Source organism: Camelus bactrianus, chromosome 33 (assembly GCF_048773025.1).
Source record: "Camelus bactrianus isolate YW-2024 breed Bactrian camel chromosome 33, ASM4877302v1, whole genome shotgun sequence".
In the NCBI taxonomy this organism is placed as follows: Eukaryota; Metazoa; Chordata; class Mammalia; order Artiodactyla; family Camelidae; genus Camelus; species Camelus bactrianus.
Window position 1 is genome coordinate 12,372,168 of NC_133571.1, and position 24,665 is coordinate 12,396,832.

General features: G+C 51.3%; 3 protein-coding genes across 3 annotated transcripts; 1 reads left to right on the forward strand and 2 right to left on the reverse strand.

Moving 5' to 3' along the window:
- Positions 1 to 10,207: 10,207 nt before the first annotated feature.
- On the reverse strand, positions 10,208 to 12,811 carry APOA4 (apolipoprotein A4). Its single transcript, XM_010953506.3, has 3 exons — positions 12,563 to 12,811; positions 12,074 to 12,200; positions 10,208 to 11,313 (listed from the first exon to the last, which is right to left on the reverse strand). Exons 1-3 carry the CDS (start codon positions 12,609 to 12,611, stop codon positions 10,365 to 10,367), a joined length of 1,125 nt encoding a protein of 374 aa, XP_010951808.1. The 5' UTR covers positions 12,612 to 12,811; the 3' UTR covers positions 10,208 to 10,364.
- A 5,042-nt stretch (positions 12,812 to 17,853) lies between these two features.
- On the forward strand, positions 17,854 to 19,964 carry APOC3 (apolipoprotein C3). Its single transcript, XM_045515550.2, is given in 4 exon segments — positions 17,854 to 17,943; positions 18,513 to 18,580; positions 18,730 to 18,793; positions 19,841 to 19,964. Coding segments are annotated over 3 exon segments (243 nt in total). The 5' UTR covers positions 17,854 to 17,943; positions 18,513 to 18,525.
- Positions 19,965 to 22,527: 2,563 nt separating this feature from the next.
- Positions 22,528 to 24,502, reverse strand: APOA1 (apolipoprotein A1). Its single transcript, XM_010953505.3, has 4 exons — positions 24,428 to 24,502; positions 24,156 to 24,218; positions 23,825 to 23,978; positions 22,528 to 23,202 (listed from the first exon to the last, which is right to left on the reverse strand). The coding sequence occupies exons 2-4, from the start codon at positions 24,196 to 24,198 to the stop codon at positions 22,599 to 22,601; spliced, it is 801 nt and encodes a 266-aa protein (XP_010951807.3). The 5' UTR covers positions 24,199 to 24,218; positions 24,428 to 24,502; the 3' UTR covers positions 22,528 to 22,598.
- Positions 24,503 to 24,665: the final 163 nt, after the last annotated feature.

Sequence of the window (24,665 nt, forward strand, 5' to 3'; positions counted from 1 at the left end):
AACAACAACAAAAGACAGTTATTAACTGCAAGGAGAAAAAAAAGAGTCATGCTTCAAAAGGTACCATAGTAAACCACATGTGAATAATGTGTACATAATCACAATAAGTACTGATATCATAGTTTTAATAAGAAATATGATATAATAAATTGGAATGTTACCAAAGGCAAAGTTGTGTCGCACAAGGAGGTCAAACAAACCGAAAAGTCAGAGTTTGGGGCAGAGAAAGGTTTATTGCAGGGCCAAGCAAGGAGAATGGTGCCCAAGAAAACCTGGAAATCCTCGATTGCTTGAGGGGAGAAGTTTTTATAAGCAAAATTGGGGGTGAGGATTACAGGGTGTGTGACTCTTTACTGATTGATTGGTGGTGAAGTAACAGGGCTGTGTTCCAGGAACGGGGGCTCAGCCTGAAGTTACCATCCCCCACCTGGGTGGGGGCCTGAGTTCCTGCAGAAGAACTTACAGATATGTTAGGCATCTCCCTCAAGGAGAAGCCACGACCCCGCTTTATCACTGCGCTATTGTTTCTTGTCTGCTCTTCCTTTGTTTCTGCAATACCTCCCCTCCCTAATTAGTAACTGTTTGAATCTGCTCTTTGGAACTCACACTAGGTCTAGGAGGTTGAAAAAGCTTTTTTCCTGCAAAAGGGAAACAGGAGACTCAGAAAGGATTTGTAACTCACAGGGCCTCACCTGGTTTCAGGAAAGCAGGAGATAAAGTCGTGTGTGTGGGTGTGTGGGTGTGTGTGTTGCGTACAAGGTATGTATGTATATGTGAAAGAGAACCCAATTTTCATCCACCGTAGTTGGCAATCATAAGCCTAAAGATAAATAAGCCTAAAGCTGAAAAATCAGAGTAATAACGCAAGACTTTTAAGAGCCAGAAGCTGTTGTTTTTGCAGAATGGAAAATGGGGATGAAGTTGAGGGACTTCTGTTTTTTTTCTGTACTAACTTGTAGATTTGTTGGACTTTTAAAACTGTGTAGTGTGATAAAAGCAAAAGTTAATAAAACTGTTTCTTAAAGTAACATAATAAAATCAATAGAAGTGCAAGCAGGAAGATAAAAGAAGCAAAGAAATGCCATGGTAAATAGAATATATAAGATGGTATGATAGAAATAAATCAATAATAACAATGAAAGGAAACAGATTAAACCAGCCCCTAGAGCAGTGAGTCTGGAACTAGACTGCCTGCTGAAATGGATTAGCGCTGTGACCTTGGGCAAGTTCTCTGTGCATCGGTTTCCTTATTAGGAAAATAAGGACAATTATAGTATGCACATCATAGGTTCTGTGGGAAATAAATGTTTTCATACACGAAAAATAAAATAAAAGCTCTCAGAGCAGTGCTCTGCACATAGTAAGTGCTTTGTAAGAGTTTACTATTGTTACTATTGTTTTCACGTTGGATTTTATTCAAATTCCAGTCATTTGCTATTTAAAGAGACATACCTATAATATAATACCAGAGAAGAAAAAGATAAGGGCAGGTGGTTAAGAAAACATACCAGACAAAAATTGATCAAGAGAAAGCAAGTATAACAATATAATATATAAACACATAAGCTTTGGGGCAAAAAGGATTAGTGAAAAGACAAAAATTCACCAGGAAAATAAAACCTAACAGCTTAGCCTCAAAAAATATAAACCAAAAAGCTGCTGAGTTTCAAAGAGAACATGACAAATTTGATAGGAGATTTTAGTGCTATTTTCTAAAAAATTACAGTATCACAGAAGAATAAAATAGTCAACAAAACTGATATATAAGGAACACTGCACACCCTGGGAAACAGAATTTTTACCATCAGTGAGTACATTCTAGGTCTCAAGGGAAATCCAAGCATTGTTCATAACAGCAAAAAAATATATATATATATAAAAGAAAGAAAGGAAGGGAGGAAGAAATGAAGGAAAGGAAATGGAAGGGAAACAACCTAAATGTCCATCAATGGATAGACAAATAAATGATGGTGAATTCACAGAATGGAGTCTTACATTAGCTGGTAAAAATAAACATGTTCAATTTGTTGCCGAAAGATCCGCCCCCGGGCCCTGATGAGCCAAATAACTCAGAAACCAGGTCTTGGAGCTTTAAAGAAAAGAGGCAGCTTACTACTTTGCCAGGAAAACGGGACTTCCAGGAGGCTAATGCCTTCAAAACTGTGAACCCACCTTGGGGATGGGGTAGGGTGGTTATAGAGCCATAGTTCAAACAATAAAGCATTGGTAACAATCAACAGAATCATTTTGTCTCATAAGATTCCAGATGACCAATTCTGTCAAGGCTAGAGGTTGTCACTTTTTTTTGAGCATCTCCTAGTGCCCGGTGTTTACCTTCATTATCTATAATGTAATGCTCAAGGCACTGCTCTAGGGTGGGTATTGTTATCCTCACTTTCCTTACAGAGAAACTGAGATGCACAGAGATTTGGGAACTTGCTCAGGGTCTTGCCCTGGGCCAGTTCCTGGACTGTCTGACTCTGAAGTCCACGCTCAACACACTAGCTCGTGCTCAGGATAAGAGAGAGCCCCACTCATGGGACCCGAACCACACAGAGCCTCTACACGCCTTACTGGGGGAAGCCAGGGACCCACTGTGCTCAGCAGAAAGCCAGGTCCCAGGGATTTATGATTTGGGAGAAAGAGGGCTATTGAAATGTAGGAGGGCCAGGGTCCATGTGTAAGCTGATCTGGGCACAGGAACAGTACCTCAGGGCCAGCCAGGGAAAGGACAGCCAAGCTCGGGGACAGCTGCCAAGCCATCCCAGGGAGCAGAGTCCACCCCTCCCTCCTTGTCCCATCCCACACTTAAAGATGCCCCCTTCAGTTCCTCTCCTCTCCTGTCCCCTACAGAGGTAGAAGCAGCTTGAGTTAGGGCCAGAACAGCGGGGCCTTATATCTTTAGCCTTGTCTCTCTGGCCTCCGTGGGCCATGATCCATCGTGTCTGAGAAATGGCCCACAGCTAGATGTTTGTGCCAGAAACACCTGTGTGCAATAGCTGGGTGGGACCAGTGACGTGGATTCTGATACTACAACATGTACTGAGCACATTGAGTCAACACAGTGATGGGGGCCAAGAAAGATAAGGATTTTAGTTGTTTGGAATTTGTTTACGTAAACTCTCCTTCACCACCAAAGATGATTTGAGGCTACTGGCACTGAAAATTGAAATGATGATGATGAGGATGGTGATGATGGGGGGAGGGGGCTGAGAAGGGAAGAGAGAGAGGGAGAGAGAAGATCCTCAGACCAATGAAAATAAAAATTGTACAAGAGCAGGGAAGGGTACAGCTCAGTGGTAGAGCACGTGCTTAGCATGCACAAGGTCCTGGGTTCCATCCCCAGTACCTCCATTAAAAGATAAACCTAATAACCTCCCCCCTGAAAATAATTTTAGAATCAATAATAATAATTATAATAATTGTAGATGGAAAGCACCACCTGATAAAGCACGAGACACAAGCACAGGCAATAAGGGCTGACAAAGTTGCAATAGTTGACTTACACATTGGCTTTGGATTTCCTGGAAGCCCGCGAAGAGGGAAATTCAGTCAGTTACATAATTGTAATCCAAAGAGGAAAACAGACCAGACTCCCAGGGAAAATAAAGCTTTTCCAAACACTGAGTTGCAAAATAAACGTCCCTGTGGAACTTTATATACAGGGACTTCTGAATCGTATTAAAAGGCCACTGAGGAATGGCAATTTTTCGTAAGATCAAGGTGAGGTAGCCCAAATATCTAAGCTTCTGGTGACAAGATCTGTGGCTAGAATTAAGAGTGCCTGACACTTCTGAGTAGGAAATCCTGCCCACTAAAACATTAACTAATATTAATAAATTGTTTTTTATTTTGTTAGTATTTGAAAGAGCACAATATAGAAAAAGCATAAATTACTGATAAGCAAAAAATATATCTAATCACCATAATTCTACCATCAACACTTGTATATTCTCCAACTTTTTTATCTAGGCATATATTTAGATTTTTTTTACAAATTTATTTTTGTGCAGATTGTTTAATAACTTGATTTATTGTTTAAAGGGTATACCATTCTTTTTTGGGAGGGGAGGTAATTAGGTTTACTTATTTGGTTTTTCTTTCTTTTTTTTTTTTTAGAGAAGGTGCTGAGGACTGAACCCAGGACCTTGTGTATGCCAAGCATGCACTCTACCACTTGAGTTATATCATCACTCCCTAAGAGTATATCATTCTTACACACTCATGTCAATTGATGCTCATTCACAATCTGATTTTTGATGGAGATTAATGTGGACATATCATAATTTAACAATCTTCTCTTATACATTGTGAGTTTTTTTTTTAATTTTTAAAATTATAAACAGCACTGCAATGAACAACTTTATAACTAAATGCATACATTCTGTAGTTATTCCGTTAACATAAATCTGTCAACGGAAGGACATCTTGACAAGCACATCCCTATTCACACATCCTCTGCAGTAACAGAGACCTCTCAGCATTGGAAACATTTAACCTCCCAGGATAGATCCAGTGACAGACTCTAACAGAAAGATGCACCGCAAAGCCTTCAGCCATTTTCTGTCTGTACTTTCACAGACTTCCCAACAAGCATGGCAGACTGGGTGTGTGTCTCTAATTTCTCCTTTCCCTGAAACCCCTATCAAACTATAGTGATAAGCTTTTCTAAAGAGAAGAAGTAGAGCCGTAGGGACAAAAAGAATAGGAGAAAAGACCACAGCAAAATTTTGAAAGTGAGAAAGCAGACAGACCAGTTGCAGCTCATTTAGCAGAACTGAGTAAGCTGATCTGAAGCTGCGAGGGGGGAAAGATGAGCTCCACCTGACTTATTACCCTGTGTTTTCAAAAGGTTAAGGAATGGTAGTAAATCTGCTGCTAGCCACTGTTACACCTGTGTGCAAATTAAAAACTAACCTCTCCTTTCTGAAGTCACGTTACTGCCATCTACCAGAAGTCTGTCAGAATAAATGTACAATTCTGTGAGGTTTACAGCGTGGGAAAGGTGCCCTTGGAATTGTGCAGTGCACGTCTTGCACAGCTGTACATACCAGCCCTGACCTGGAGGCACCAGGTACCACTGAAAATAGAAGTGAGAGAGGAGGCTGTTGTAAAATAAGAAAGATTGGCTGAAACTATTTAAAAAGCAAGAAAAGCTTTAGCTTTTCTCTCTCACCTTGGCTGAAGACTGGAAGTATATTCTCTGAAGAGGGAGAGACACAGAAGGAGAATGCCAGGCAGAGCTGAGGACAGGGGTACTGTCCTAGAAATAGAGAGGTCCAATCGAAGTATGCCCTCTGAATGCTGAGTCCCATCCTGCTCTTCCACTTGGCCCCAGGAGCACTGCTATCCAGGCCTTTACCCTCCAGGCAGGAGAGCAGGAGAAACTTCTAGGGAAACACAACCAGTTCAAAGGAAAAGACCTAAATATTTTTACACTATGGGTCCCCCAACCAAACATTGCAGTGGATCACCCAACAGTGTAGCTCATAGTCAACAATCATGTGCTTGGAGTTTCAAATCAGCTTTCAGATCCCCACTCTGAAATTTAAGCAGACAAGGAAAGTTTACCAGTCATTTGAGGAAAGATTCTAAAATGAAAGACAGAGACCAAAACAAGCAGACATTTAAAAAGGAACTTGAAGAAAACAGAGACTATACAGACAGAAGGACCCTTAAAAATACCATTAATATCATCAGAGAGCTAAAAGAATATATTATACTGATGAAAAAAGAACAGGATACTATAAAAGAACATCCACAGAATTTTTTTTTTTGAGAAAATCTCTTGCAAATTAAAAGCATGATTGCAGAAACAGAAAACTGAATAAAGGGTGAGGAAATCTCCCAGGAAGGAGAACATGCAGAGATGGAAGAAATGAGAGAAATGAAAAACAGGAAGGTCCAATCATTGGAAGAGCTAGTGCTGCAGTCACCTTAGAAAATAATTCAGCCTCACCTGGTAAAGATGAACATATATATATTGTATAACTGAACAAGAAAAAAAGATTTGTTAAATCCATTTATTTATTTAATAAATATTTATTGAGAACCTGCCAAGTTCTAGCCCTTGTGCTGGGCACTGACTATACAAGAATAATAAACAAGACAGACAAGACCTTTGCCCTCTCAGAAATCAACCCAAGATTCTTCATCCCAAGGCACCTGTGCCTTTTTGTCCACAAGGTTTGAGGCTTTATGCAAAGAGTCTCTGGACAGATTTCCTGTGAGCAGAATATGTGCATAAAGGAATTATAATTATTCTGTGGCTCAAAAGAGGAGTAAAAATTAAAACAAGGCTGTATTGAGAAAGAACCAGTTTAATTTTAATAAACTTGGACAGAGTTGTTCAAAGATAGACTCAATCGTTTGGGGAGGTGGTCAGTTGGCTATCAGTGGAGGTGTTCACTATTCAGCAGGATTCATTCACGCAACACCTGAGTGATGGCCATGTGCCAAGCACTGGGCTAGGCACTGTGTATTAGCCAACTATTGCTGCATAGCAAATCACCCTCAAACTTAGTGTCTTATGATCTCTCACAATTTCTGTCGGTCCATGGCTTGACTGTGTGGTTCTGGTTCAGGATCTGTCATGAGGTTGCAGGCAGGACATTGCCTGGGTCTACCGTCATCTGAAGGCTTGACCAAGGCTGGAGGATCTGTTTCCAAGGTGGCTCACTCATGGCTGGCAAGTTGGTGCTGGTTGTTGAGCTCCTTCCTATGTGGACCCCTTCACAAGGTTGCCTGAGTGTCATCCAACATGATGGCCGACTTTCCTCAGAGTCAGTGAGCCAAGGGAAAGCAGCATGGAAGCCAAAATGCCCTTTATGACCAGCTTTGGGAGCCATATCCCATGACTTCCACAACAGCCTAGTGCTCCCATACATCAGCCCTCTTCAACGTGAGCGGGACCACACAAGGCTGTGAATACTGGAGATGAAGATGGATCTCAGAGGCTGGCTACCACACTGTAGACACAATGACGAACAAACAAATGGGGCACCTGATCACAAGAGGCTGTTGGTGTAGAGTTATGATGATTTGTTAGAGATGATGTCAAAGGAACTGGACTGAGAGACAAGGTGGTTCCCTCCAATCCTAGTGTCCTATGATTGTGTTCTTCTAGGTCCTACTTCTTTAGTTACCATATCACTAATCCACCATCCCAGAGCCAGCAGCTCACATCCTCACCCCTCTGACATGGGCAATTCTGGAGTCCCCATTGTGAGCTGCTGGTCATCACCCAATGAGATAACTGCAATGCCACCCTTGGTGCTCTCAGACACAGAAGTCCCCAGATAACCCCACACTTGCTGTTTCTCTCCCCAGAGCATGGCACTGCCTTGTGCTCCTCCTCCTGGGAGCACAGAGTGTCCTATGGCAACACCAGGAGAACACAGTGTCCCCATCCAGGAGTTCTTTTGACCCAGCTGGGGCAATCCCTCAACAGCAGCAAGGCCCTGTGGGTACAAAAGTAGAGCAGACCCATGCATTGCCTCGCCCAAATCTGAGCCATGCCACCCGCCAGAGACTTCAGGGGCAGTGACCCTTCTGCCGTCGTTCTCAGATGTCTTCTGACCTTTGAGTTTGGGGGATAGGCACGGGGTGTGGCTAATGTCTCAGCCTGGCCCACACTGGTGCTGGCCAACACTCCTCCTGGGGCACCAACCCATGTGCACTGAGGAGTCTGTTATCTCCAAGTCCCCCAAGAAGCCAGAGGTACCAGGCGAGCTTCAAGTCTGGGCTGGGCTCCAGGATTCTCCTAGGAGATACAATGTGGGCTGCACCGGAGTCCAGAAAACACCCTTCTCTGGCACTCGCAAGGGACCCTAAGTACACAGTTCTCCTGCATGTAAGTGCCTCAGTCTTGCCAGGTGGTAAAAACTGGATCTTGGAGAAGCTCTGGTGAATATGTATTTCTTTGCTCATTTATAGTCTTTAAAGTAATACTATTAGGATGGCTATTTTTAACAACAACAACAGAAAATAACAAATGTTGGAGAAGGTGAGGAAAAACAAACCTTTGTGCACTGTTGGTGGGGATGTGAAATGGTGCACCTGCTGTGAAAGACAATATGTCGATTCCTCCAAAAATTAAACAGAATTTCCATGCAACCCAGCAATTCCACTCCTGGGTAAATACACAGAAAAATGGAAAGTAGGGACTTGAAAAGGTATTTCTATCCCCATATGCACAGCCGCATTCTTCACAATAGCCAAAAGATGGACGCAACCCCAGTGTGCCTGGACAGATAGATGAATGAACAGAATGTGGTACATACATACCATGGAATATTATTCAGCCATACACACAAAAAAGAAATTCTGATAAGTGCTACCACCTGGATGAAACTTGAAGACATCGTGCGAAGTGAAACAAGCCAGTCACAAAAGGACAACTATTGTATGATTCCACTTACATGAACTGTCTAGAAAAGGCAAAGAGAGAGAAAGTAGATAAGCTATTACCAGGACCTGGAGTGGGGGAATGGGAATGGAGAATCGCTTAATGGATACAGAGTTTCTGTTTGGGTGATGAAGAAATTTTGGAGACAGTGGTGACGGTCGTACCACATTGTGAATATAATTAATGCCACAGAACTGTACACTTAAAATGGTTAAAATGGCAGATTTTTTTATTATATATATTTTACCACAATAAAAAAGTAATACTAAAACATTATCTTAAAATCCCAACATACATAAATCTATAAAGTAGAAAGCAAAATCTCATTCTCCTGAGAGGACATCTGGTGCGTTTATCACCTAAGCTTAGAGGTTTTTTTTCTTCTGTGTAAGCCCCTCGTGTGGGGGACTTCCCCCCTTCTCTAGGGCATTCTTGGCGGGGCTGACACATCTCATTATGCTGGACTCACCCTGGTGGCACCACAGCCTGATAGTTCAAAGTAAAGTTCTCTAACTGGATGGCCCGGTTTCCGATCTCAATTCCACCACTTGCTAGATAACGTACCTCATCATTCTGTATAGCCTTTTCCTCACCTACTGCATCTTTGATGTCACATCTGTTGTGAAAATTATGTGCATCAATGCAGTACATAGACCATGGTTTTTAAAGCCCCTAGCACTCCTGAGTAGAGTGTCACCTTTAGTGCCAGCTCTGTATTTAAAAGTTTTAGAAACTTCTGCCACTGGCTTTCTTGTTGCTATAATTTTGGGGAGTGGGGCGGGGGTAGCCTCCTCTTTTATTCCCTCTTGTCCCTTGGTGTCTTTCCCTTGAAAGGCCTGTATCCCATTCTGGGAAGGAAAGGGGTGCCCGGGCTAGAACTGCAGACCTGAGGTCAGAACTAACAGCCAGGATGTCAAGTCATTTGGGGCAAAGGCTTGAGGTGGCTCTTCTCTGGGGCTCCCTCCTGGGGAGGGTCTGTGAGTCTCTGAGGGTCAGGGGAGAGCCCACCCCAGAGGCTGCAGCAGCTGTCCACAGCTGGCTGTGCTGATGACTCTGCTCAGTCCCCAACTTCTCTCTTCCCCTGCCCGCTGCCCCAGTGTCTGGCAACCCCAGCCCCAGACAGACAGGCAGGCAACCCCTCTGCAGAAGAGTCCTGGGCAAAGCCCACTCGGGCCCCACAGGGACCCGCTCCACCCCACCTCCCAGGCCTCTGCCACGCCTCTACGCCACATTCCTCAACTCTGGAGGCCACGGGTTTAGCAGTCAAGAAATTTCTGAAACAAGCATGAATCAATTTTATAATGCAAGTGGGGTGGGGTGGAATAAACCAAAATTCACACAAATAAGTCAGGTTAAAGGGACAGAAGAGCTTATGCGAGGAGGGACAGGCTCCCCCGCTGTGCCCTGAGCTCTCCAAAGCCAGGGACCCTGTCCTGCTTACCCCAGGGCGAAGCACAGTGTCAGACCCCCGCTGCACAAAAGTTGTTTTGCTCATTGTCCGGTGCCTAACACAGTGACTGGCACATTGAAGACGTGTGATAACTATTTGTGAGCTAAGTGAATATAAGCAGGTTGCATATTTTGTCTTTGGATAACGCTGACATCTTTCTCCACCTCCTCCTTAGAGCTCTCCACGCACCTCTCAACACCCTGCCCTCACCCCTCCTGCCTCCCATCTCCCAGCCTGCGGTGTCCCTCCAGGCACCCCCCACCTGCCCCTGCTAAGTTTTGCCAGGCAGTGTTCTCGCCCCCACCTCCGGCCCCGCAGCACAGAGAAGTCACATTATAACCAGACGGGGCTAGTTTCTCAGTAGATTTATTGAGTAATGGGAAGTAGTGTCACTTTCCACGGGACACATACCCAAGTGTTCGTACAAGAACTGCTTTGGGACAGACAGACAGACAGGGGGCGGGGCTGGGCAGGTGTCTGCGGTGGGGTAGGCGCACCAGGGGCAGCTCAGCCCTCCGAAGGGGCTGCTGGCTCCTGTGCGGGGAGGGCGGGGGGCTGGTCCTGCTTCTCTTTCTCCTTGAGGGTGCTGAAGAAGGAGTTGACCTTGTCCCTCAGATCCTTCTCCAGGAAGCTCAAGTGGCCTTCCACGTCCCCTGCTAAGGGGCCCAGCTTCTGCTTGAGCTCTTCCACCTGCTGCACCAAAGCCCTGTTGAGGACCTCGCCGTAGGGCGCCACCTTGAGCCGGAACTCCTCCACCTGCCGCTCCAGCGACTTCTGCAGCCCCTCCGCGCTGTCCTGCAGATTCCCCTGCACGTTCTCGGCCACGGGCGCCAGCTTCTGCCGCAGCTGCTCGGCGTTGGCGGAGATCTTGGCCTTCAGCTCCTCGGCCTGCTTCTTCATCTGGAAGGCCAGGCCCTCCAGCTGGTGGTTGAGCTTCTCCTGGGCATCTTGCGCGTAAGGGGCCAAGCTGCTGCGCAGCTGCTCCACGTTCTCCTCGATCTTGGCCTTGAGTTCCTCCGCGTAGGGCATGAGGCGCCCCTTGACCTCCTCCACGTTCTCCTCGATCTTGGCCCTGAACTCGTCCGCGTAGGGCGCCAGCGAGGCCTGCAGCTGGCCCACGTTCTGCCGCAGCGCGGACTCCATGCGCTGCGCGTAGGGCGTCAGCTGGCGCTGCAGTTGCTGGGCCTGGGCGTTGACCTGGGTGCGCAGCTCCTCCGCGTAGGTCCCCAGGCGCTGCTGCAGCTCGCGCACGTTGTCCCCGATCTTCTGGCTCACCTCCGTGGCGTGGGGCAGCAGCCGGGCCCGCAGCTCCTCCAGCTCTTTCCGAATCTGCTCTTTCAGCTTCTCCGAGTCCTTGGTCAGGCGTTCATGCAGCTCCGTGGCAAAGGGCAGCAGCTTCTTCTGCAGGTCTTCCGTGTAGGCGTTCACCTCCCCAAGTTTGTCCTGGAAGAGGGTGCTGCGGGGGAAGGACACAAGGGGGTCACCTTGGCATTGGTTAAGCTTGGCGTTCCATGTGGGGACCCTTTCTCCTTGTATACCACTCACTTGGTGCGCACCTGCCGCTGACAGGTGAGGGTGCAGGACACTGAGTTCTCCCATCTTTTCCCTGTGGCCTTCCCCAAGGTGGCTCATGATGTGAGCAAATGGATGTAGTAGACTAAGGTATTACATTGAACTTGTATCTCTGAATCGCCCCCTGAGCTTGTCACAGTGTCTACCTAGCATGTGACCTTGGGCAGTTTGTTTTCCTCTCCTTAACTGTAAAGTAAAAAGGCTAGACTTTGAGGTCCTTCTCAGCTCAGGTGTGCTGTGACAGAGATCACATTCTCTAGTAGAATGTGACGTTCCGAACCTCTTCCAGCGTCTTCTAGCTACAGCAGGTGCTGGCTTCCCTACACTCGTTCACCCTCAGAGGCTTTCCAGATACCCTCAACTCCCTTTCCATGATTTCACAGACTCCTGTCCTTCTGGAATGTATTAGAATCACGTAACATTGCTTTCCCTCCCTTTCTTCTGTGAGCCTCAATGCTATGATGTGGCCATTTGTCATACTCTAGAAAGTTCAAGCAGGATCTGGAGACCTCGGGGTCACTCAGTGAGTTGGTGGCAGGGCAGTGGGTATCCTAAGCTCAGGTCTCCTGCCTCCAAGTTCAGCCTTTGCCAACACATTGCATGGCCTTTAAGAAGCCCCATTCCATGAGCCCTGCCCCTCTTACTTGAGTTTCTGGGTGAGCTCAGACTTCTGAAGATGTTCCACAGCTTTTTTGGCATTGTTGCTCAGCTGGCTGAAGTAGTCCCACATCACCGTGGCCACCTGGTCGGCATTGACCTCAGCCTGGGCACCTGGGTGGGATACAGAGCAATTCTTGAGGACTCACTTCCTCCCTTGCCTCTCAGCACCAGCCCTGAGCTGCAGACTGGATGCTGGGGTAGCACAGCCACTGACTTCCCTCTCCGCGATTGGCTAGTTAAAAGCCACAGGAGTGTGTGAAGCTGGTATAGCGCCCATGCCAAGGGGCCCACTGCCGTTTATGGACCTCGCCTATGAGCTGGGTGGCAGCCAGACAACCCCCTGCACCCAGCTGTGAGCTGACAGGCACTCAGAAATGTCCTCTCACCTTGGCCCCAGACTTTCCACCCTTCCCTGCTTGATGCAGCAGATGCGTCCCGCCATAAAGCTCCATCTAAAGGCAGCTCCTACTCACCGGTGACAGCCACCAGGGCCAGGCTCAGGACCACAGCCTTCAGGAACATCCTGGGTCCCCCGCTGAGCTGGAATAGTCTCTTACTGCACCGGATCCTTCCTGGAATCAGAGGGGGCCGGAGAAGAGGTTCTCAGGCAGCTCACCTGTGCTGCTGTTTGAACTGACTGAAGCGCACAGCCAACCAGATATTTAAATCCCCACCTGGCTGCCCTCCCCGCCTTCCTCCCCAGTGTGACTCCACGCTGGAAGGTGACACAGTCCCAGGAGGCCTCTTGGACTTAAGTCAACGTGGAAGCTGACAGCAGATAGGGGCTTGGGCAGCAGTCAGAAGCAGCTGTTCTGTGTGTGGCTCCACCCAGCACTGAAGGGAGGGCGGGGAGCCACGAGCCAGGGGAGAAACGAGGTCTCAGGAACACCTGAGTCCAGGACGGATGCCTCAGCGGCTCTGTGGCAGTTCTGTGTCTGTGCCAGGCTTGGAGCATGGGTGGTGAAATTCACACCTCGTCTGTTTGTCCCACGTGGGAGGGCCCCCACCCCACATCCCCCAACCCGGACTCCATCTCAGAGCACCAGACACTGGACTGGGACACCCAGGGCCACAGACAGGGGCAGTGAGCTAAGATCCAGGGCCCTGGTCAAGGTGTGCCCAGGAGGAGGGGGCCCTGCAAGCCTTTGGGAATGTGGGTGGAGTGGGTGGGATCCTGTGTTGAAGGTGTTCCCTGCAAGTGTGCTTCATGTCCCACCGCTGCCAAGTGTGCCACCTTGGTCTAGTGATTCAACTTGGCTTAGCTCTGAGCCTCGGTTTCTCCTTTGGGGTGTTGGGTATATTAAATGAGACGTTGCTTGTGAAGTGAGTAGTCTAGTGCCTGGCTGAGTAAGCATTAAAAAAAATAATTGTTTTTGTTGTTCATAATAGTATTATGATTTTCCTGATTTGGACCAAAACCGGGAATACAGTAGAGTGCTTTCTGCACCAGTGAGATCACCATTTAGATCCAGCCCTGGGGGGTCGCTGGGCAGGCATGATGCAGGGGGAGGGGTGGGCCTGACTCCTGCCCACCTCCCCAGCCACCCTCCTGGGCAGGAGCAGCCGGCTTGTGATGAATCACGGGGCCTGAGGCTCTCGGGGGCCTCTCACTGGGGGATGGGGGGGTCTACTTGAACTTCCAGCGTTCTCTACAAATGAGATCACACACACAACCACAGAAAGACATCCGTCAAAAAGATGATCAGCTTGGGCCCCACTGCTGGCCCACGGGCATCATTATGAGTGACTATGAGATGAAACCCGTCGTATTACACTCTTGGCCCCCCTCTGTAAATGCAGGGCCCGGCGTGTAGATGGCTTTCCAGGAATCTGCTGTTGGAATAGACTACAGTTGTGCTAACCCTGACTTCCTGTGTCTCCATTTTTTCATATACTATAGGTGGTTTGATGTCTCGTGGGATTGAAGACAGCTAAAGGGCCTTCTGATGCTTGCACCCCTCTGCAGAGTCCCAACTACAAGGCAGTGTCCCACCCCAATCCCGGTCACCTCCAGTGTCAGGGAGCTCCTCCTTCCTGGAGCAGCCCATGCTGTCTCACAGTAGATGTTAAAGATTCAGATGCTGGTGTAAGACTCCCTGGGTTTGCATCTGGGCTCCCCACTTAACCGACTGTGTGACCTTGGGCAAGTCTCTTAACCTCTCTGAGCCTCAGCTGCCTCAGCAGGATATAGAACCTGCCTCCTGGGCTGCGAGGATTCAATGAGATAATCTGAAAAATGCTGGGTACAGTGTCCAGCAAGCGTGAGCATGTTTTACCCCTGAAAGCTCTACCTCCCTGCGACACTCTGGAATCAGGCACAGTCCAGCCCAGGCTAAGTGCAAAGGTCAGTGCTCAGTGCCCCCATCCCTTTCCCCGGGGCCAGAGGCAAGGAGGGCAGTGAGTCACAGAGGGCACTCAGTTGCGTTGGCCTCCTGGACTTACAGTCTGAGCAACAGGTGCTGCCAGCATGTGATGGGTTCAGAGTTTGCTTCTGTCTCACCCGCCTGGGTGGACACACACTGTGCCTCTTTGCGCATGCCCAAGAGCCTCTGCTAGGATTCACATAAGGGCGCAATGAGTTTAGCTGTCTGTAAGCATAAAGCTAAGGCATGCAGCGGAGCATAGGCCTGCGTGTGCACCCACAGCTGCGAGGAGGGCGTGTCGCCTCCCAGCTTGTCGTGGGTGGGACGCAAGTAATGAATGCTCATGTTTCCCAAGGTCTGTGGACATGCTTTGTATTAGTCTGTGAACAGATCTGTTCTGGGTGGCGGGTGGGGAATGAGAGCCCCTGTGCCCAGTCTTGGAGGGTTGGAGATGCTGATGGAAAATGCAGACTCTGCCTCCAGCCCAGCATTTGGTTCTCTTTGGGCACGTGTGCTTGCAGGACTTGGCCCTCTGAGTCAGGGGATGGCCACATGGTGGGCACAAAGAGCCTGTGTGATGTTGAGTGGGTCATGTCCTTTTCTAAGCCTCAGTATCCTTGTATGTACAACAGACAGACCTAATTGTCTATGAGGTGACAAGGCTGATAATCCAGCATTGCCTGCAGCCACCCACCTGTCCACCCATGGGGATCAAATTGGGGGTCAGCCCAGAGCTCAGAGTCAGGAGGGAAAAGCTCAGGCCCAGCCAGGGATGGGCAAGTCACATGGACACATGTCCCCACATATGCTCCACTCTGGCTGTCATCCCAGGGCAGAACTAAAGAGGGTGGCTCTAGGTGGGATACAAGGAGGAACTTCCAGCATGGAGGGTCATGGTGAGCCAGGGCCTCTGGCTCAGACTCTGATTCATCAAGGCTGCCCAGGCTAGCCTGGCTGGGGCATGGGTCACAGAGGCTCACGTACTAAGCCTCATCCAGACACAGGTGGAATCAGAGAGAGTCAGCCCAACCCCAGAGGACCATTTTTGGTCCCAGCTGGTCAAGCCTTCTCCTCCTCTTCCTCCTTCTCCTTCTCCCAAACTACCACCACCAGTTATGGTCTGTAGGCCAAGCCTGGAGCAATTTCTTCATTTCAGGGGAGCCACAGTGGCAGGGAGGGAAGAAAAGAAGGAGGGAGTGGGGGGAGAGGCTTAGGACCTTACTGAGATAGACCTACTGAGACCACGGTGGAGCTGCTAGGAGGGGTCCAGGCACACAAAGGTGCCAAGCCCTTTGAAAGAGATAAGGTCCCAGGCCACATGGCATGCCCAGGTGCATGGGCCCGCACACCTGGGTTCTCCACCCAGCTCAGCACCGCACCCCTGGGTCTCTCTGCTTGCGTCTTCTGATCTCCCTGGGCTCAGTGGCCCACTGCCGTGCAGGAGAGAGAGGACAGCCTCCTCCACACCCTCCACACACATGGAAAGGGAGCTAGAGGAACCAGGGTCAAGGGATCCAGCCAGCACATTCGAGCATGCCCCAGCCCAGCATGGAATCTGGACCCCCCACTGTGGCCTTCACCTCTGGGGCTGAAGAATAGACCAGAACAAACGAGGGAAGTGAACACAGTTGCTTCTAACTCCCCCAGTGTCCAAATCCCTCAGTGACCTCCTAATCACCTTCCTTTCCTCCCTACCCCATCACCAAAATCTGTGCTCAGCAAGAGGTCTGAAACTGATTAACTCTGAGATATGAGTAACTGATAAATCGCAAGGGTCTCATTTCTCCAAGCTGTTTGGTACCAGCATGTGTATTTAAAGACCTGGATTCTGGTTCCCAGCTCTACCACTCGTGGGCATTGGGCACTTGGGTATGTCTCATGTTCTGCCTTAGCTTTCTTAGCTATAAAATGGGGTTAATAATGTCTACTTCACAGGAGTAGAAGTAAAAAATCTACATTTTAACAGATAGCAAGGTCTAAGTCACAGGAGTGAATCTCTACAGAGAAATTTCAAGTCTCAGTCACAGATAAAGAACTCTAAGGATCACTTTCCAGGCCACTTTTTCAGGCCTTTGATTTCACCCTGTTCCTTCTTCCTGGGAGGTTGGCTGCCTGCCAAAAGCTCTATTTCTACATTGGAGGCTCCTCCTGCCTTCAGACTATGCTGCCTAGGGAAGGATAGGTATTTGGGGGAAAGGGAGAGAGGTTTATTGAGCCCCCTCCATGGGCCAGCTGCTTTGTACCTATTTCTTTTCTTTTCACCACAATTCTGGTATATCGGTATTCTATCCCCATTTTACAGAGGAGAAAATTGAGGCATTGAGATGTCAGATCTCTGGCCCCAAGTCATGTGAGTAAGTGCCAGAGGCATTGTTTAAACCAAGAATTTCTTGACTCTGAAGTCTTAGCATTCAGAAGACAAAGCCCCCTGTTCCTGCGGTGGGGGCCTAGGGTACACCTCACCCCGAGAAGGGCCGAGGCCTCTCCTTGACAACTGACTGCCTATGTGGAGCACGTCTGCCCCCTCCCCACTAAGACTGGCTTCACCACAACCTTGGTTCCTTCCAGTTGCCTACCCAGCCAGGGGACTATGAGGGCTGCTGTTTCCAAGCGAGGAAACTGAGGCCCGAGGTGAGAGGCTCTCAACGCCAGGAGTCAATCCCAGCCGCCACAGTCTGGGGAGGGCCCCAGCCACGAGCCTGGATCGTGCCCCAGGAAATGTTATCAGTGGGTCCAGAGGGCAAGGTGAGGAGGAGGGGGTGATGGGACAAAGGCCTGGGGATAAGAGTGGACTTTGACCTTCTCCCACCACCCACTCACTGCCCTGGGCTCAGCTCCAGGAGGCTTCTGGTAAGCAGCACCCAGGACTGAAGCCCAGAGATGGAGATGCTGGGGAGGGGGGCTGTGTGCACTCAGCTGTGTCACCCCTGCCCACACAAACCTCTGCCCATAAGTCTTCTGTGACTTCACTCTAGACATCCCCCCAAACTACCCCCGTGAGTTGTTCCCAAGGCTGAAGAAGCCCGTCACCCACTCACATCACCCCCATCCTTTCCAGGCTGTTGTCAGGGCTGGGCAGTGGATGGGAAGGACCCGGAAACAGAGTGTGAAGGGCTCAGGGGTGCCCAGTGGCCCCCAGCTTGTCCCCTAGTCCCTTCTCCCATCCCACTCGCCTCTCCCTGGGAAGCCAGGTGCTCAGGAGGAACGGGTCTCCCCAGGCCCTGTCCACCTCCAGGTCCTGAGCCCACTGCAGGGGAGCAGTGTGGACACCCCACAGCACAGTTGGGAAATTAGAGATTTCCCAACTCCCAGCAGGCCTGGCTGTCCCTGGCCACCCTGCTTCAGGGCCAATCAAGATTGATCAGCAGGTGACCATTGCCCTTTGCCCAGCTCACTGGGCCCTCAGTGCCCACTGCCCCGGGGACAGTATAAAACAGGTCAGAACCCTCTTGTTTACCAATTCAGTTCATTCCAAGAAGCAGCTGCTCCAGGTAATGCCCCCTGGGAGGAGGAGGGGGAGGGAAAGGAGCGCGGGGTGGAGGGCAGCCGGCAAAGCCTGGAGAAGAGCAACACCCACTCCCGCAAGGCACTCCCGGGAAACTGAGGCCCATGGGGGAAGGTCCCTTGCCCAAAGCTCCACAGAGAGCAGTAGCAGAGCTGGGACTGGAAGTGGCTCCAGATCTGCACATTTGCCCCTAATTCTGCATGTTTAGGACTGGAAGAAGCCTTAGATACCCTAGTCCTAGCGCAGAGAGAAAAACGGAGGCCTAGAGGGGGCAGAAAGCCACCCATAGTCACCCAGCCTGTTAGTGGCAGAAGCCCAGTCAGAACCCAGGTGCCTTGATCCCTTGTCTGCTGGGTTTTCCGCTCCATGCCACCCCTCCCTCTCTTGGGCCTGCGTCCCTGGAGGCTCCTGTCCAGAAAGCCCTTAGTCTCCCCGCTCCTATATTAGCACAGGAGCAGGCCCTTTCTTCTCCTGGCTTGACTCAGCTCAGGCCCAGGGAGGGCCCAGCGGTGGTGGTGGGGCTTGGGGAACCTCTCACAGGACACTTCCCTGCAGGAACAAAGGCGCCATGCAGCCCCGGCTCCTCTTCGTGGCTGTCTTCCTGGTGCTCCTGGCCTCTGCCCGTAAGCAGCTGGTGGGGACTGGGCTGCGGCAGGGAGGGGGCAGCCTCCTGGAGGTGGCCTGAGGGTGCCAGGTCTCGATGGGCTGCCGGGCAACAGCCAAGGGTTCCCCAGAGGCTGATCCACCCCACTCGGCCCCACTCTCCTCGCAGGAGTTACAGAGGCCGAGGATCCCTCCTTTGCGGAAACAGTGCAGGGCTACGTGAAGCAGGCTAGGTATGTCATCACTTCCCCACCCTGGGCTCCCACCTGCCCCAGAATCTCAGTGAGAGCCCAGGCAGGGGGCTGTGGGTCTCCCACGCCCACCCGGGACCAGCACCTCTCTGAGCCTCCATTCTGTCTATAAAGCAGACTCCCTCATAGGGAGAGATGCTGGAGGGGGCACTGCATCCCGCCTCTTCTCCCTTGGTTGTCCCTCCTTTCTCAGTGCCCTGCGTGGCTCTGACGAAGGCCATTCAGCCCTCTCTTGTACTTTCCTTTCCGATAGTCTGGCTGGAGGTTTGGCTTGGAAGGCTCTACCTGACCCAATTTCAGCCGTGTGTGTGTGTGTGTGTGTGTGTGTGTGTGTGTGTGTGTGTGTGTTTCTGCCTTGTTGCAAGCCCCAGGGCCCATGTGAACTGAAGTTGTTCCTTCCTCTCCCACCCTGCCCCTGCCCACTAGCTCTCTCCTCTCCCCAGCTCCCTTCCCCACCTCCACCCCGCTGGTATTTACAGCATTCACAAGCATTCCTAGTCTTCACAACCCGCTGTGGAGTATTATTTTCCCCACTTTGCAGATAAGAAAATCAAGTCTCACCTAACCAAGAGACCTGCCCCAGATCACACAGCTAATCAATCCTCTGACAATTTTCCAAATGAGAGACTGCCTCCCTCTGCCCCACCCCACTCCGAGCCACCGGGATGTACCTACCACTCTAGGGGGCGTCATTTTCCTAGACCAGAGTGACAGTCCTGACTTCACACATTGCCCACCCCACTCAATCACTCCTCTCCAGCTTGCCTCACACCTGTGGTGGCACAAAGGTCTGCCCCAGCCTGGAGAAACATGGGTTGAACGAGTGCTGGGGGTCCCATTACCACCTTGGGCTGTCTTCCTGGGGAGGTAGCTATAAGGGGTAGGGACACCCCCCTCACGGCATTGCTGGGTGGGGTGGAGGGGGCATGGAGAGGCCGTGGGGATATGTGGGGGGCCCATGGTTTCCACTGCCTAGAGATCAGCCCTCACCCCCATCCCTTTTGCTCCCTTCACTGATTTGACTCCCAGGGACTGGGTGAATGAACGCATCAGCTCCCTGAAAGACTACTGGAGCACATTCAAGGAAAAGTTCTCTTAATTCTGGGAGCCTATCCCCAAGGCCACACCACCTCTGGCCTCTGAAGTCGCCTGAGAACTCCGTCTCCCAAGTCCGCCTTCCTATCCATCCTGCGAGCTCCTTGGGTCCTGCAGCCTCCAGGGCTGCCCCCAAAGTTCCCTTGAAAGAGACAACATTCTCAGTGCCCTCCCGTCCCACCCCAGACCTGGCCCACCCTCAGGGTGAGCTGTCCTTCCAATAAAGCTGGACGAGAAGCTGCCGTAAGTGGGATGTCCCACGCGTGCCATGTATGTTTGGGTACGGAAACCGGTCAGGGTTCTTCTGTGGGTGAGCTCTGGACTGACTCCAACTCAGGCAGCAGCTGGGTGGTTTCTGGGCCCAAGTTTCTTCATCTGTGAGGTAGGAATGACCCTGTCTACCTTGCCTGCCTCGGCAGGTTTGCGTAGAGAAGCAAATGGGATAATAGGTTTGACAATATGTTGATAAACTGTCAAGTGCTGGGCAACATGACTTGAATGTGTGCTCTCTGCCAGACATTGTTATGTCATCATCAAAACTGATACTGTGTGTGCGTTCACCAAAATTCTGGAGCTGACTTGCATACGGGGGCTGCTGGCCCTCTCAGCACACTTCAGGGAAGGAGGCCTGTCGGGTGGTGATTGAAGTAGGATACAACTAGGCTCTGGTCTTGGCTCAATCACTTCATATCAGCCTCAGTTTCTTATCTGTAAAGTAGGCACAATGATACCCATTGTAGGTTTGTTGAGAATGAATGAAGGACATCAGACTATGCACAGCACCTGGCCCATCGAAGCACCTGTGAATGGCTGCCCTTGTCGCTCTAGGCTGAGCCGATTGTCCCCTTGGGACCAGGATCAGAATAGGGGGCCAGTGTCCTGGGAACTAAGAAGGAACCCAAGGTCACCCAACACTGGCTGTGTCCCTTGTGTCCCCACCACCCAACAGATATTCGTATCAGATAGTTCCAGAACCACAGACTACTTGAGCAGCCGTACTCTTCCTGCGATGAGACTGAGGCTCAGAAAGGTGAAGGCAATTGCCCCATGTCACTGAGTCACCAAATGGCAGACCTGGACCTCAAGCCCAGGCCAGCTGCCCATATTCTGCTCAGCGGACGCAGAAGAAAGCTGAGTTACTCCCATGCCTGGGGTCAGAGCGCTCCTTGACAGGTGTTGGTGACATCGGGATATGCAGCCCTACTGGGAGACGTCTGCTCTCCCTCCGGAAATCTACCTGGGCTTCTCTTCGGGCCCACGTGTGTCAGAGAGCCCAGCACCCACACCTGGAAAATGTTCTCACCCAAATCTGGGCTTGACGCCTATTATAGCTCTGGTTGGTTAGGAACCAAAAGCTCACCCCTCTATCCAAGAGCTGTTAAGAAATACTGGAGGTGGAGGAGGGGCAGATTATCCAGCACCAGGGGCAAAAGGCCCTGAGGGGAGACGGAAGGGAAAGCTCCATGAATGCATCGCCCAGAGCGCTGCAGAGCCATGAAGCGACACGCATGCGTATGGCAGTACACCTACCTGAGTGTGAAGAGGGGCCAGCTGTGAACACGCAAGCCCATATGAACTTGAGTGCTTGGACACACACTTAAAAAAAATAATAATAATAATCATGGATGTCCAGGAGCAGATGGGTTTAAAAAAGGCAACTCAGCCCATCCTGCTCTCCAACTTCGGATGTGACTCCGCATCTCCGAGCTCCAGCGTCCTCATCCACAACATGGATTTAACGGCAGTCTACCCAGGATTTGGAGAAGGATGCAATGAGACGTTGGATATGAAAGCACCTTGGAAATAAAAATGTGTTAATTACCTGCAAGAGGGGGTGATTATTCTTCTGACTCAGGTCAGAGCTGGCAGACAGTGGGGCTGGCAAGGCGAGAGCCCAGCGTAGGGAACGGCTGGCCGGCCGGGCTGGGCCAGAGGAAACAGCGGCTGTTTCCTGGCAGGGTGGGAGTGTGCAGAGTGAAACGAGACCCTTGTGGAAACAGAAAAGGAAAGTGTTTGTTAAAGCGTTTTTTGAGTTAATAAAGGAGGAAGGAGCAAACGCCAAGCCCTTCAGTTGAATCCGTTGGAGGTCTTCAAGTCGCAGTGGCTCCTTAAGATCCATCCGCCTCAGCGGCCCTAGAGACGGAGGGCGGGGGGGTCTCCTGTCCCCTGCGCACTGGAAACACCTGGGGACAGGGAACCCACTTCTCCCAGCAAAGCCAGCGCTACTGGCTACATAACTTCTTGTTTGAAAGGCTCTTTCAGGGAACCCGCTTTGGATTATCTCTTGCTTTGCCTGATTTTCTATTACTTCCCTTTCCGTTTGGTCCTCCTTAGCAAAGAGCCTACTACCTCACTCCCAAACCCCGGGCCTAGCAGGTCCTCCAACATTAAGGCCCCTAGAGACCTGGGTTCGGAGCTGATGACTCGGTGGAATCAACAGAGAAGTCCCTGATCCCTGGTCGCGCCCCCCTCCCACCCCCGACCCCGGACGTCCCCTCCAGCGCCCCTTAATCCGGCCCCCATTCTCCCCAAAGAGAATTTTTCTGAGTTTTGGAGAATTTTTATTGTTTAAAAATCATCATCCCTGAAGCCTCCCCAAACATACAACCCATCACATGGTGTCCTGCTCTGTAAACGTTTATTCTAAGAAACCGCACGACGGCGAGGGGAGCCGGAGCGAGTGAAGGGCGGCTCACTGGGGGTTCAGCTTCTTGGAGGCCTCTTCGATGGCGGCCAGGATGCTGGTCTTGAGGCTCTCCAGCACGGGCAGCAGGCCCTGGCGGAGGTCCTCCAGCGCGGGCCTGGCCTTCTCGCCCAGCTCTTTCAGCTGCTCGGCGGCCTTGGCATGGTAGTCGGCCAGGCTGGCGCCGCCGCCCTCCTTGAGCGCCTCGAAGCGGGCGGCCAAGCGCTGGCGCAGATCGTCGCTGTAGGGCGCCAGCTGCAGGCGCAGCGCCTCCACGTGGGCGCGCGCGCGGTCGCGGACCTCCTCGGCCAGCGGGCTCAGCTTCTCCTGCAGCTCCTGCATCTTCTGGCTCGCGTCCTCGCGCAGCTCCGCGCCCAGCGGCGCCACCTTCTGGCGATAGATCTCCATCTCCTCCTGCCACTTCTTCTGGAAGTCTTCCAGGTAGGGCTGCACCTTCTGCTTCACCTCCTCCAGATCCTTGTTCATCTCCTGCCTCAGCGTCTCCGTCTCCTTTTCCACCCTGTCCCAGAACTCCTGGGTCACCGGGCCCAGCTGCTCCTGCAGCTTGCTGAAGGTGCTGCTCAGGCTGTCCCAGTTGTCCAGGAGTTTCAGGCTGAAGGGGGAGAGAGAGAGGAGGGCTCAAGGGAGGGCTCTCAGGGACGCTGGGCACCTCCCCCACCCCGAGCTGCAGCCCAGCGCTCCCCATTTACCTGGGGGTGAGACCTGGGCACACCTGCCCCTGAACATAGGGTAACTGGGGGCAGACCCTCAGCTTAGCTTCTCCCATTTGTGGTCTCCCCCAGGGTCCCCCCACTGCACCACCACCACAGCATCCCATTGACCAGATGGGCTGAGGATCTAGAAAGAGACAGAGCTGAGTCTGGTGCCCAGTCTTGTCTGTCTCTGAAGCTGGAGCTTTTAAGGGTCTGATCTCCACCCTTCCAGCCCATTCTCCTCTCTGAACACAGCCATCCCTGCTGCTGGCAGGAGCAGAGGAGGGGTTAAGAATGGGACGGGGCTTGTGAACAATGCATGGGCAGCGCTGGTCTGCCCCTTGGTTGTGATTCTGCATGGGGATCCCACTCTCATTTTCCATCCAAGCCTTCTACGGGGCCCATCAAATAGCAAGTGGGAATTCAGCCAGTCTGGTTGCTTCTTCCCACAGGCCTCTCCACCCTCCAGAACCAGCACCAGCACCCCCTACCCCTGCACCCAGTCCCAGGCTGGGTTCTTACTTGAGTTGTTTTCCCAAAGCAGAGGCTTCAAACTGGGCCACATAGTCCCTGCCGCTGTCTTTGACTGCATCCAGGTACACGGTGACAAAATCCTTCACCCGATCCCAGGATGACTGGGGGTCATCATGCTGCCAGAAATACCGAGCCTGGCTCCCTGGGGGTGAGAGGGGAGACCCAGATCAGGCCAGCTCTGGGCCAGGATCTGAGCTGAAATGCTCAGGGGAGACGGGGTGATGGAGAAATTCTACTCCCAGTGCCCAGGAAGGTAGACCACAGGGATTCAGGGAGAAGGTGTTGCTGATGGTTGGCTCCCTAGGCTGGGGGCACCTACCGGTGAGGAAGAGCACAGCCAAGGTCAACACCACGGCTTTCATCCTGAAGGGATGTGGGTGACCTAGAGGAGAAGAGGGCCCGGCTGAGTGGGGCGTGGAGGAGCCCGCGCATGCCCGCTCAGTCCAGCCAGGGAGGAGCAGGAGGGGCACAGAGTGGGAGGGTGACAGGTATCCAGAGTCTCAGTGTGGCGCAGAGGCTCAAGCCAGGATCCCAGAGCCTGAGCCTCGAATGCCTAGAGCCAGGGTAACCTGAGAAGGTAGCGGCACTTACCTCAGTGCTCCAGCGGTCTCTGAACAGCCGGCTCTCCCCCGGCCTATTTATGTGTCCAGGCAGGGGCTGGGCTGGGAGGCTGATAAGCCCAGCCCAGGCCTTGCCGCTGCTCACTGGTCCCGGCGATGTGGAACTTAGAGTTCAAGGATCAGCTCCGTCCCTGGGGCCGGGCAAATAGAGCTGGCAAACAGGAAGCTGTGGGGGCTGCAGGGCCAGGGATCAAGGGTTCAGGCAGGGG

What these genes read in the sequence shown, in the direction of transcription:
- APOA4 (XM_010953506.3), bottom strand. Translation starts at nt 12,611, where the DNA reads ATGTTCCTGAAGGCTGTGGTCCTGAGCCTGGCCCTGGTGGCTGTCACC. An exon ending in GGCCCTGGTGGCTGTCACCG is followed by an intron (nt 12,201 to 12,562) that starts GTGAGTAGGAGC and finishes TATCCCACCCAG; the next exon opens with GTGCCCAGGCTGAGGTCAAT. An exon ending in GAGCTCACCCAGAAACTCAA is followed by an intron (nt 11,314 to 12,073) that starts GTAAGAGGGGCA and finishes CTTCCCCCGCAG; the next exon opens with CACCCTCTTCCAGGACAAAC.
- APOA1 (XM_010953505.3), bottom strand. Translation starts at nt 24,198, where the DNA reads ATGAAAGCCGTGGTGTTGACCTTGGCTGTGCTCTTCCTCACCG. An exon ending in GGCTGTGCTCTTCCTCACCG is followed by an intron (nt 23,979 to 24,155) that starts GTAGGTGCCCCC and finishes TCTCACCCCCAG; the next exon opens with GGAGCCAGGCTCGGTATTTC. An exon ending in GCTTTGGGAAAACAACTCAA is followed by an intron (nt 23,203 to 23,824) that starts GTAAGAACCCAG and finishes CTCCCCCTTCAG; the next exon opens with CCTGAAACTCCTGGACAACT.